The sequence below is a fragment of the Ambystoma mexicanum genome, chromosome 5p (assembly GCF_040938575.1).
Source record: "Ambystoma mexicanum isolate Mex_15411 chromosome 5p, UKY_AmexF1_1, whole genome shotgun sequence".
Lineage (NCBI taxonomy): Eukaryota > Metazoa > Chordata > Amphibia > Caudata > Ambystomatidae > Ambystoma > Ambystoma mexicanum.
The window spans coordinates 882,300,746-882,314,615 of record NC_090930.1 but is presented as its reverse complement, the minus strand read 5'-3'; the positions used below and the strand labels follow the sequence as shown (position 1 = coordinate 882,314,615).

Sequence of the window (13,870 nt, the reverse complement as noted above, 5' to 3'; positions counted from 1 at the left end):
GCGGCCCTCTTCACATCCTGTACTCTATAGGGTCATAAATCTATCCATTGATTTTGAAGCCTCTTAAAATACGGGCCTTACTTGTAGAATTTTATCTGAGGTTTTCTTTTGGTTGCTGCAGCAAGAGCTTTTGTTGAAACATTTATTGGATGCTGGTCAGGGACCTTTTCGGAAACACATATTCAGTTTCCTGTTCTTTCATTGTGGTCAAATATGCCGTGGGATTGTTTTCTTTTCTCATGCCACTTTGTTAGCAAATTCACAGGGTAGATCCGAGTTTTATTTCTCCAATTAGATTTCATGGCTCAATGATTGACTTCTCCAATGGCCTTTGGAACTGTGCCGTTCTCGTGCCACTAAGCAAATAATTTATTCTTTGAAAAGGGGAACAGCACAAAAAACTTTTTTCAGTAATTTACCATCTCAGATTAGTTTTTGGTTGTAGGCAGTTGTCTGATTTTGTTTTGCGTCTTTCAGTTTGGCCGTGGCTATCTTATGCATCTCATTTTGTCTTCTTTGACTTCATATTCTAACTAAATCGCTCATTGCCAGACTGTTATTCCCATTGCTCGTTTCCATGTCCTTGAAGATGTATAGACTTACTTAAATGATTCAGTGATTTAATACAAAGTAAAAATGCATAGCAAGGAATACAGATTCGTATGAGATATAGCTAATGCATTTCGGACCAATACCCTTGATATGGGTCAAATCTACAGAAGGAAAAATGCAGAGAAATGAATACAATTGAAATAAGATTACACCCTGTCTAATCACTCAAATGAGCATATATCAGACATTCTCATCATAAAACACATACCTGTGTGGTCTTGCACAAAGCACTCAAATCCATCAAAGCTAACATCTGTAGATGAAACCACCTGTGTGAAAGTATAGAACAATAAAGGAATTGTAGCCATGTTGATGAAACTAAAGTAAACCACCAGCAAGCTGAATGCATTACAAAAAAGAAACAAGTGAGGTCAGCTGGAGTGTTGGAGTGTGTAGAGAAATTGTTTTTTAAATAGTGCCACTACTTACCAAATCTGGTGTACGCATCCAACTATAGGATGTACCGCTTGGTGTCTGAGAAAAATTAAAGAAAATGGCATGCGAGTGGGTGCTGTGTGTAATGCGATGAAGTCACAGCATCAAGCATTGTGACATCATAAGCCGCGACCGTGTAATGACACATATGTACTGAAAACGGTTTATAGTGATTCCCTCGAAAAAACACAGTTGACATGCTAAAGCAACAAATACAAACAGTGAAATGCCAAAGCATCGACAACCTATATTTTATATGGAAAAGGGCAATTCCATCAAAACCAGTCCATCGACAATATACATGGACTGGTTTCAATGGAAATGCACTTTTACATGTAAAAAGTAGCATTTCCATGCATTTCTGTGTAACTTTAAAACGTTACATGGCGCTGTCCAGTGAAATTTCAGCACTGGCCAGCCCCTTGTAACGTTTACATTTTTTTGTTATATATTGGGGGTTCCCCCTCAGCCCCCCAACCCCCACGCCTACCCCCCCCAACCCTAACCCAATCCCCAACCCTAGCCCCAACCCTAAGCCTAACCATAATGTAACCCTTAAACTAACCCAAGCCCCAACCTTAACCCTAATTTAACCCTTAAACTAACCCTAGCCCCAACCCTAACCCTAATTTAACCCTTAAACTATCCCAAGCCCCAACCCTAACCCTAATTTAACCCTTAAACTAACACAAGCCCCAACCCTAACCCTAGCCCCAGCCCTAACCCTAATTTAACCCTTAAACTAACCCAAGCCCTAACACAACGTCTTAAACTAACCCAAAGCCTTAACCCTAATACTTACCATTACATGTCGATGGAACCGTCACATTTTTTTCAACAAAATGGCCATTCGATGAATAACATTCGATGGTTTGACATTCAATGGTTTGGGTTTAGATGGAAGGACTCAATACCACTGAAAACATGTCAATAATGCATACATGTATTGTGTAAGTAAAAAAGGGAATTGAATAAATAATTACATAAAGAAGAACCGTGTTACCAGAGATATACAATAAACCATCAAACACGTGGTAAGGAAAGCAGAAGGGGTCTCTAGTAAAAGACTGGGACAAGTTATTACTTTAACTATTGTTCGCACACCCTTGAAAAGTAACCCTCAATCCATCACAGGCTTAACAGCATTTGAAATGGTTTCTAGTCCCAAATGTGACATAGTGACCGCTGGGAAGCCACCCACTACATTAAGCGACACCTTGAGATGACATATCGGGATCCCCAGTCTCCCCTTCCATCCTATACCGCAAACCCATCAGGGGACTCCTCCCAGTAAGGCCCACTGCGAAAATGTATTGCCTGAGAAGTGGGGAAAACCCATAAGGAAACATGTAAAAGGGGACAGCATCAGGAAGAAGAAACCAGAAAATATTGGAATAAGGAAAAGATTACAAAAGGCACTGTATGTACTATACGCGCAGCCCTTTCCCCTTGCTCAGTCTGTGAGTTCAACTGCAGAGTGTGATTCCTCACTGTCCACACCAAGGGCGTGGAAGGAAGCCCTTGGAGTTGAGTTTGGGCTGCAGCCCAAGAAAAAGCAAGTGGCTGTAAATGGAGCAGAATGAAGAGAGCAGATACGGGCAGTATGGAAAAGACCTAAGCAGGCAAACAGCTTTTGGAGGTGGAAGGAGCAAAGTGCAAAGCCTCCTGTGATAAACCAAAGGGTGTCTCAGTTGCTAGTCCCCAGGGGTCTCTCTCTTAGGTGGTCAGGGCACAGCCATCACCTTTGGATCCAGACCCTGGGGCGGACCAGTGTGGGAGGATCACCTGGGTGGGGGATCTTTGGGGATTGGAGGTGAGGCAAACGATGGCGAGATGTGTATCCCCTCCTTTCCCGTGCCCATACCCCATCCTATTTTTTAGGATTCTCCAATGTCCCAACCACCTCCACCCCCCTTTCTACACAAACACAGGGCCGAGAAAGAGGGCGACTGAGAGTAAAGAGGCTAACCCTTACATATCTCATTGGACATTCCCTGTTGATCAGGTCAGGCAAAGTCAGGCACTTGACCTTAATCACATACATCTGATACCCATTAGCCCCCCCCATACAGATAAAAGGCAGAAAATAGAGACACACTCTGAACAAGGTGAGACATGAGAAGGAGCAGATCTTCTGGGGCGAAGGCAAACACACTGGAGTAGGACGACCGATCGAGGGACCAGAGCAAAGGGTAAGAAAACCCTGAAGTTCCCTGCAGGAGCGTGTTGCCTCCTGGAAACCGTGAAGGACACGTGGAGAAAGTCAAATCGCAGACAAGAAGAAGCCTGCATTGTGTTTCAAGGACGCCAGCGACCCTACCGGGTGAACGACAGAGTTGGTGAAGCGAGGCCAAGCCTGTGGTATCAACCTTGACTCGTGAAGCAAAGCCGCAGAGACAAGAGAGGAATGCACACAACCGGTGAGTTAGCGAAAGACATGAAAGGCCCGTTTGTGTCAAGGAAAGATTGAAGCCACAACAGTCTATCTCACAATTGAAGGTTGCGCGCATGCTGATGAGACGCCAAAGTAAGCAAACCAGTAATTAACTTTTAAGTTACTGATAACTGTGAAGCCAGTGATACAGAGTAGCAGAGTGGTCCAGCGAAAGGAAGTAGCCCACTCTAAAGTCTCCACAAAATGTTAGATGTCTTGTTCTAAAGCGGTAAAGTGAACGCACTTTGAAATGCGCAATGGTCAATATTAACCCTGACAAAAGGGGAAGTTCAAAGGTGATTGCTTTAAGAGGAAGATTTCTTTGAACTTTTCTGATTGTGGTGTGGAACTACCATTACCAAGAGACATTGGGGCAAATAACATTGAGGAAGAGCTAAAGTGAAAGTCGAAGTGGTCCTGCGGATGTCTATGGAAAATGTCTTGCACATTTTAAAGTCTTCGATATTAGTGAAAGGTCAGAACCTGACTGAGGGAGACTGGAAGCATGAACTAAGTTAGGGGAAGGGATCCCCTAAAGAATGTGAATGAAGTTTGGGGAAGGGAACCTCTGCAAGTGCAGTGATTACGAGGTTCGAGCCTGGATGAGTGAGATCTACATTGAATCAGGTATTTTTTGATTGAAAGCTCTGAGCCCGACTGAGGGAGACCTATGTGAACAAATGATGCCTTGAGAGGTCTGTACCCGACAGAAGGAGACCTACGTGAACTTTTGTTGAAACTTGAAAGAACTTTTGGAAAGCTGGACTAAGTGACTTTAACTTGGAAGGCCAGGCAGGCCTTGACCCACGTTTTGAACTGCCTTTTGTTTATAACCTGACCCAGAGTGTGTCATCCTGTTTTCGGGGCCACCTTACTCTGTGCTGTCCAACGTGGGGAGGAGAGCTGACTCAGCCACCTTGATCCTTTGTTATAACACTTAACTTTCCTTTGCATACACATCCTCAGTTACAGACTTTTTGTATAAGAGATAGGGCAGGCATTAGGTTGTGTTACTGTAGGCCATTTTGATTTGACATAGACTGACGAGGACTGTGTTTTCTTAATTATTTGATGGCAGAGACTACTCCCATCATAGCTATAGGGAAATTTAGGAGTTTTCCCAAACCCCAAGACTCTAATAAAGGTTTTGAAACTTGTAACTTTTGTGTCAGTGTCATACTTGTGATACCATGCCTCGCTTACACACCTGACTGCCAGCAAGCTTTTGCCTGACACCAGGATGACAAGCATTTTTTTTAAGTCATAGGCCCAAATAGTCACAGTCATTAATAACCATGGACAATTGAGCAACATGTCACACCTTTCTCCATTGGGCAACAGAGGCAAAACATATGGGCGGGGGCACACAAAGCCCAAACCAATCGCAAGACCCAGGATTAATGTGGAAACTGGCACACCAATAAGAATGCTTGTAAGGGCAACTGAAGTCCATCTGAGAGCATAAAAAAGGCAGAAATCACTGCTGTGTATTGAGGTTAGAAAAGCATTCCAGGGTGTTGGAATATAAGTGGTGAGAGAAGCAAAAGAAGCAGGAGAAAAGAACAGGTGATGGATAAGCCAAATAGTGAAAACCTTTAGAACAATACCACTTATAGGAGACAGTAGAACAATGGGCCTGCTGTGGGTTTTGACACAGAAGCTGCAAAAGCCAGAGAATACTCAGAAGGAGTAGAGCTCCTCGCCTGCTGGGGTCTGTATCCCAGGTCCTGGCATCACATCACTTGTGCCCAAAAAGGTTTTGAGAATCTGACCCTAGAAGTCGAGGTTGGGATCAATGAAACCACGAACAAGTTCCTGGTTAAATTACAAATGGTGTGGAGGCACTGAATCCCTGTGAAGCGAAAGCGTAACCAAGAAAGGGCTGAGCGCTCTATCCCTACTGCGATATGAGTATGAGCCAAGAAGCGGCTGGGCGCTATATTCCCGAGACTGTGCTAGTTTAGAGGAACTTATAAAGACCAGTAGCTCCAATAGAGGGAACATCCAGACACTGGGCCTCATTACGACCCTGGCGGAGTGGGTTTACGCCAGCGTTATTCGCGGCGGACCCGTCCGCCCTACTACGAGTTCCCGTAGCGCCATGGAGCGTTTTCCGCCTGGTTTTTCCGGGCGGAGAAATCCATGGCGCTACGGGACCTTGTTGTTAATTACGCCACCGTATTTTACGGTGGCGTAATTAACGCCTTCCCCACTCCCATTATACCCTATGGGGCAAAAATGGGAATGGGGAAGGGTAAAATGGGGAATGGGGATTTACCGCCCCGCCAAGGTCGGAATGGGGCGGAAAATCCGCCAACCCCCATGGCGCTATCGGCAGCTTTCCGCCGTGCTCCATGGTGCATTTTGCACCGCGATTTCCGCCAGGGTCGTAATGAGGGCCACTGTTTTATTTGACCCTTCCTGACACTGGTAATTTAGATTTTTCCCAGTGAGCAATCCTTAGATGTTTTTGAGATAAATCCCTAGAACCCAAAGGCGTTAATCTCAAACAAAACTTGTATTTGAATAAAGAAACATTTGTACTTTTGTTTAGAGTGTCATGTGGTTTGCAGATCCACCACAGTATATAATGCAAATTAACATTAGAAGAATGAGCAGGCGGACCTGTACTCTACTTGTGTCCCCCAAGATGAAAATTAGGGATACATGACAGAAACAGTAGTGTACTGGTGTGATTCCGAAACGGCACTAAACAGGAAAGTCAACAGCATACTAAATCAACGTGCCAAAGATGATTGTGCAACAATTCTTTTTTTGTCATATTTGCATATTGCAATAGTTATTGGTAGGAGGGTTTACTTAGCAAGAAGGGAGGAGGGTGGATGGTTGATAGGGGCTCATATTAAAAACGCAGTGCATCGGCTTTTTATGCTGGAGGACAGTGACAACTCATTTAACGGTCGATTATGTGAAATCATTACAAAATAATCTGCTTAAAAATATCCCATCCATCCTTATTCAGCATGTAAGGGCAGATTACTGCTATGTATGAAGTCGATGATTAAATACATTTTAGAACAATGTGGCCTGCTGAGATGTATAACAGCATCAAATGTATTGAACCCATTCTCTTTGACCTTCTACTTTATCAGATCAAGATACCAGTATCCGGAACAAAGTCTGCAGGATATCTCTACACCAGTTCCTCGAGGGATGTTTTCCAGAAAAGGTTAGGTTTTCCCTGTCTATAGTTTTTTTTGGGGGGGGGACGTGTTCACTTTAATTAAATTCTATGTATTATCTTCCCATGACTCACGATGCTTATATGTCAAAAGTGCTTTGCAACATCAAGCAGGGATTGGTCCAAATTGGACATTTACTTAATACATTGTCAGCTTATAGGTTTCTGTTTCAACTGACTATGTACCTTGGGATGTAAATACATATAGCTTCAAATAGAATGTTTTAGGAACTATCACTGCATTCTGCCTTTATATTTATTTAGTTTATACAACACTTCATTGGGTTTGAGAGCTGTTTTTCCCTTTGCTTAGTTATCTACACGGGTGCTAATGGTGTTTATTTAAAACCGCGTGGCCCGACGCCGTACAGTCCTGTTGGACAGGACGTCCGTTTACTATGCTGACGAAGTTGGACGTCATCAACATTGAAAATGGGCTTCCTGTTCAACAGAACTGCACAGTGTCGGGTCACACTTCTATTTAAAAAAAATAAACTCTTAGCACCCGTGTAGGAAACTATGCAGGTGCTAAGAGAGGAAGGGGGAGCGGGGAAGGGGGCACCAGATGCCTTGGCAGCGCGGACACGGGCGTGTACCATACAGTACAGCCCACGATCTGAGCCTCCTGATTGGCTGACGCCCAACTGCAGGGTGCTAATGAGGAATTAATTACATTCTAGAAGTATTCGAGAGAAAAGTCTTGCGTGTGGAGCACTTTATGGTAAAAATTGATGCACAGCATATTGGAACTGTCAAGATATACTTGTTCATGATACATACCCAACGGCCACATGCTAGGTCACTGTTCTGGGACTGTTAAAGGGCATTGTGGTTACAAAACAAAACCTTAAAATCTCTGAAATGTGCCTGTTATGCTTAACTAACAAAACCATAACTTGCCTTCTGCGCTGCACATAATGTCGGCACCTACCGACTCCATAGAGTACCCGTGGTACAGGAACCCCATGATTCACTATGTTGAATGAAGCGGTTATGCCAAGTAAAAATAGCAAAACACGTTAGCCGCAAACTGCTTGCTCCAACATGGCTCCATCCAGATGTTCATAATGATGCTGGCCATTCCTTGGTGAGATCTAGCCCTGCTTCGGTGTCACTGGGCCAAATTTCGTCCTCCTGCTGCTATTGCAGGTGATGACAGGCTCTGGTTTCCTTGGTCTTCCCTATAATGACCACCCTGGTGATTGGTCTTAGGTTTGCTGCCTTTCCCGGTTCCAAGATAGGTTTTTAAGTTTGGCCCAGTCGGAAAGATGTGTATTTGTAAAGGAGTATGTTGAATATCTAGGATGTATGTATTTTCTTTGGTTATCAATAGATCCCACAAAGCTTTCAGCAGAGCTGGATTGGGTTTTTCCAAATCTTTTGAAATACAGAGCTTTTTCCCAAGATTGCACATTTTCATTGTCCGTTCTGCAGAATGCCTTGCTGTATGCTTCTGAAATGACTAGTCTAATCAAGAAGGAAACTCTGGTTAAAGGACTTGAAGAAGCAGAAGGGGCCGTTCGGACTTATTCAGGTTCTTACATCTGTCCCATTTTGTATCATCCAGAAACATCTGGGGCCTTTGTTGTTGAGACTTTCAGATAGAGCCATTGGAGCTATTTTATTGCAGGTTCAGAGTGATGATTTCGTTGAAAATCATACTTTCGTTTATCCATCTGCTTTACCCTTGTGAGAAAAAATACTCTATCCTTGAACATGGTTATTGGTGACAGAAGTGGTCTGTTTGTAATCAGCTGTTGTTGGGACATGTTTGCCTTTTGAAATTCAGACAGATCATAGGAATTTAGAGATGTTGGAACAAGCTCACTGTTGCACTAGTCCTCGAGCTCATTGGTCATGTGTTTTGCCCTGTATGAATGTCACTACTTGCATAGAAATATACCCATATGATCTACATCCTCTAGGGGATAATTGCTTTTCATTCCAAATCGATAAGATCTTGAACTGTGACATATCGATTCCTTCACTAAAAGATCTCATTGCTTTCCAGAAAACCCCTCAAAGCTGGCTGCCCTCTCACTCTATCCCCACTGATTCTTGAGGATAACTTAAGCCAATCAATGGTCTCTGTCACTTAAACATTTCATTGGCCAAACCAACCAAAGCAACTCTGACTGCCATCAATTTCCTGACAACCACAATGCTAGGGTACAGGTGTAATATATATCAGGCACCTAGAACCTTTTCATAGCTACTCTAATTTGTTTGCTTGTATGTTTATAACGTACAGCAGTACCATCATTAACAGCTTAATGGCAGTGGAGAAAAATCTCAAGATACAATCATATACAACTAGCAAGAACACTGACAAATACTTATACTGTTGCCCTTGGCTGGAGGGCAAAAAGATTATTGGAGCCACTCTTCGTCCCACACTGACCATAGCCTACCACTCGTAACACCCACATGCTTACACTCCTACCTATAGAGCTCCAGGACAAGCACACAGCATGGCCAGGCCTCACGAGTGTCAGAGGCACACTGCACACGTGGCAATTAACATGAATTCAGATTTGTTTAGATTGTCTGGCACTTATTTCTCAATTAGAGATGGGTTCAGAATATCAGTTATAAATGGGACGTCTGCTTTCCCACTGATTTTAAGAATACATGCAGTAATTGGATCAACACTGACTAGGCGGGTGGAGCAGGCGGTGGAGTGCCAGCATGAGTATCATGTTGGACTGCGAATTCACAGCTCCCCAGTCTCTACCTCATTCTCGCACTCCTATTTCTTAGTCACTGTGGTCAGAAAATGCTAAACAGACACTGAATGTATTTTTTTCAGGTTGGATTAGGAGGGCTAAATCCCTCTCTTGTTTTAGATGTTGATTGTTTATTCCTACTTCCATGTGTTGTCTCTTTAGGGGGACCCATCCCACTTTTTCACATCCAAAATCATGTCAGGACTGTACTATTGCAATTCTTTTAACAAAAGGGGAAGTCTACACAGCTTTGTATGTCACGTCGGAAAAATGTATTTATTGACGCAGATAGTACGATGGTTTCGGGCAGCAGGCTATGTAACAGACACAAGTCACATCAAAGAGGATTCAGTAAAGATCAATGTGTGGTTGAGAACATTTTGGCTAATTGGCGGAATCTGTCCATGCAATTACAACTGAATCCAAAATGGCACAATTCGATAATGATACGCAAAGGTGTTTATCACACAAACTGGGAATATCTGAGCAGTTAAACAGATGGTGGAATATTTTATAAAACTTTCGAAATGTTATTTAGTGAACCTAATGCTTGAATTTACATGAATTATAAACTTGCAGGAATCTCTCTCTTGACTAAGTGAAACTTGGCTGAGGTGATCTGTGTTTGTTTGCTCTTATGCTTAACAAGAATTTGGGAGCCCATCTACTGAAAGCGAACATGGTTCAAATAACTTGTTCTAAGGAGCTTCTTCCGCTCAGGAGGGTCTACAACCTCCTTTTAGCTCACTGACCCTTCATAGACTGCCCAAATGGGTGTGACCAGACTGGTATGCAAATGGATATTTCCCCTCTATGACAGTGATCTAAAACGTGGTTGTAGACCGTCCTGATTGGGAACATACCCATCGAATGGGTTTTTCAGCTTTGTTTGTTTTCGGTAGATAGACTCCCAGACTTTTTGCATACATGTTTAGGGACTTGGGGTTTCACCCTAAGTTACCCAAAGTAATCAAGACATGACCCCTTGCTCACTGTGCTTAGCGAGGCACAGCTTCACCTCACTGATAAGGCCCAACAGGCTGAAGCACATGTTTGGGGTTGCTATTGGTATGTTCAGAGGCATTTCGGTACTGGACTACCCATATAGGTGCGACCAGACTGATATGAAAATTGATATTTCTTCTCTGTGAAAGATAGAGTGAGCTAAAATGTGGTTGCAGACCCTCCTGAGTGGGCACTTACCCACAGAACAGGTTACTTGGTGTAAGGGAGGCATGGTATCACAAGTATGACACTGACACAAAAGTTACAAGTTTCAAAATGTTTATTAGATTCTTGGGGTTTGGAAAAACTCCTATGTTGCCCTATAGCTTGGGGTCAGGAATCATCTCAGTGCTGGTAAGCGGTTGATAAGCACTCGTCGACGCATCACCGACGGCTTTAGCGACTGCAGCGTAACAACAGTCAGCGGTGCAGTCAGTTGCAGCTCAAAGGGCTCGACTGGCTCGAAAATGTCCTTTAAGGCAGAGGTCGGTAGATGCTTGTTGATGCACTTCTCCTAGCTTCTTCACTGAGCTTGTCATCCTTTAAGGCGATGGCCAAAAGCTGAGGAGAGTGTTGCAGGCAGCTGCCTTGTCCTTGGTATGGTTCAGAGACTCTCTGGCACTTCTCACCTAGGAAGCTTGCTGCAGAGTCTAGCAGGGCATGTTGTGTGCTGGCTGGATACTGGTTCTGGAGCTGCTGGATGGTCCTCTGGATTCGGTATCTCACTCTGTTCCCTTGGTGATGTTTAGGGGAGGGATCTCGCTTGCCTCCTGGAGGTCTTGGCCTTCCTTCACTGGCGGAAGATGGAAGGCCAACTGTACCTTCAGCCAGAGTCCAATTATGAGTTCTTCTTTCTGCTTCTGGTGAAGCCTTCAGATGATCTGCCAAAAGAGGGTCTTGGGCCTCTTTCAAAGCCAAATGAACAACAGGGATTGGTGTAGGCTAAGTCTACCTTAATTAACCAATCCTGTGTCCCCACCAACAATCTCCTGTTTGCGTGAGGTCATAACAAGAGTGCTTTGCAACAGAAAAGTAAAGGGGTGAAAACATGTAATACTAAGTCCCACCCATCTTCCTGTCTGTTGTGGATCAGGAAGTCCTCTGTGGTTCCTGATTCAAGCGGCAGGTCTGCCTTGAAGCTGTGGTGAGACCAGACTTTCTGGCTCCGTCAAAACACATACTCGTACCTTCTGAATGGCGTCCACCTGCAGGTAAGACTTTTGTAAACATGCAGTCCAACACATGACGTTTCACTATCAGTCGATACTGAGGGCGGAAACTGGCTTCATGTTAACATGTGAGCCTGTTTGAATTACCCTGTGAATGGTATGCAAAGCTGCCACCAGCTGCAGGGCCCAACAAAAGGATAGGGCGGATCCATGGAGCCTTTGTTAGTTCATTAGGCTGGCCATGACAGGGGAAATGTTTGGCCCTTGCCCTTCTGGAGATGCATTGTGTACTCCTCCTGTCATATCCCAACTAAATATGACGGGGGACTGCACCTGTAGGCTGTGTCCACCTTGAGTACACGGATCTATGCGTATGTTGTGTGGTGAGCATAGGAAAATTAGTCCCACACATTTTCCAGGGGTTGGTCTACCATCATTCAATTTCATTAAAACAAAACAAAAAGTTGAGCGCACACTCACCGTGCAGATGGTTGAATTCCTCACACTTGTACCAGAGGATATGTTATTGAAGGTTTTTGATTAAACTTAACAGAAAAGGCTTTGCTAGCAGTATTGCTAAAGGGTGAGGACCCTTCCTAAAAAAAAATCTATAATAAAGGTGCTTGTCAATGGTCAAAAAAAAAAAACGTGTCCGTCCATACCTATTGTCTAAACTGGCCTTACTGCTTAGAAAACACATCAAAGAAATCTAGGCAAAGTGTCCTGCCTTTAAAGTTCACCCCGATATCACTCCAGGTTTCCAGGAATCCCGCATAGTTTTGGATTCGACGCTTATTAGTAGAAAACAGTTCTCCCGGGTTTAACAGGTCTTGCCCTTCTTGTTAAAGTTCCAAAAGTATCTAAAGTTTTCCACAATATAGTCTCAAGTTCCTGAAAAAAATCCAATGTTCAAGTTGTCATAGGTGGAGGGATTCCTCCTTAATCCCTTCTCCAAACCTTGTGTTGGTTTCTCCCCACTAGGTTCACGTCTTGGTTGTCTCTGTGTTCCCCTTGAATTTTTTCTTCACTTTTCTTATCAGGCACATCTGGCTCTCTTGGCTTTCTCTGTCCCAATGTCTCACTTATCTCCCTGGGGTTTTGGTAGCCCCTCCTTAAATATGCTTCTCTTGGTTCTCGGTAGTTTCTGTGAGCCGTTTAGCGGATTACAATATTCAGATTTCTTGGGCTCCCGAACACTTAGAGTTACTTTGTCTCAATGTCTCCCTTTTCTCTCGGGGGTATGGGTAGTCCCTTTTCCTATGTGGTTCCCTCTTATCTCTTGAGGGGGATTCTGTGGGCTGCCTGGAAATATACAACAATAGGGTTCCTCGAACTCCCTTGTGTTCCTCTGTTTCAATATTTTATTTACGTCTCTGGGATGTAGGAGGTCCATCTTACTCTACTTGGGTTTCTTGGTCCCAATGTCTCACTTGTTTCCCAGGGTTATTGCTATCCCCTCTTTACATATGTCTCTCTTGCTTCTCAGGAGTTTCTGTGAGCTCTTTGCAATATTTTGGTTTCTTGGGATCTCGTAACCCTTAGTGTTACTTATGTCTTTCTCTTTCTCAGGGTGTAGGGTAATCCTTCTTTGTCCACCTTTCACTCTCTGGTCTCTCTGCCCCCCTCCACTATGAGCATCCTTGGTACCTTCTCCGTCACATGGCTTGCTCCAGTAGGTGGTGTCTGCTCAGTAGCAGTGGCGTTCTCCACAGCTTTCTGGCGTTGCCTTCTGGCAACAACCAATTTGCTGTTCCACTTGTCTCAGCGCTTCTCTGCATCTCGACTCCTTTGTTGTGAGTGGAGGATTCGTTCCTCGCGTTCTGGGTTCAGGGTGGTTTCTAAGGCCCACCAGGTCCTGCGCATGGTCAGGCCTCTAGATAAGGCTGGCTCTGCTCGGCCTTGACCTCGTTGACTCTTCATGCCTCAGTGCCTCCTCAGCGGCATCTCTCTCTTGCTTCAGTCTCTCTCCGCGCCACAGCTGGCTTCACTGTGCAGCGCAGCTCTGCCCTCAGTGATGTCAGCACGTCGGAGGCTCGCAGCATGCTATTAATGAAGGTTAAAAAGAAGTACCTAACTGGTATTCACAATTAAATATCAGGCAATACATGAAGGTAAGATCAGATATGTGGGAATTATGAACCCATTGTCACACATGTTTTCCCCGGATAACCTCTGGGCCTTCCTTTTACAAGCCGCTGGACTGTGGAAGGAGTAGATCTGTCACTGGGGCGTGTCCCAAAGTGCGTGTTTCATGCTCTTTCACCGGTTGCATGGCCAACTGCCATTT

At 44.2% G+C, this 13,870-nt stretch overlaps 1 protein-coding gene across 11 annotated transcripts in view; it reads left to right on the top strand.

The window, feature by feature from the left end:
- COA1 (cytochrome c oxidase assembly factor 1) overlaps window positions 1-13,870 on the top strand; it is an 813,838-nt gene that overhangs the window by 765,064 nt on the left and 34,904 nt on the right. For all 11 annotated transcript variants that reach the window (XM_069613311.1, XM_069613319.1, XM_069613316.1 and 8 more), the window contains one exon: window positions 6,595-6,671. In XM_069613311.1, the coding sequence (XP_069469412.1) occupies window positions 6,595-6,671 (77 nt within the window). The remainder of the gene's footprint in view (window positions 1-6,594; window positions 6,672-13,870) is intronic.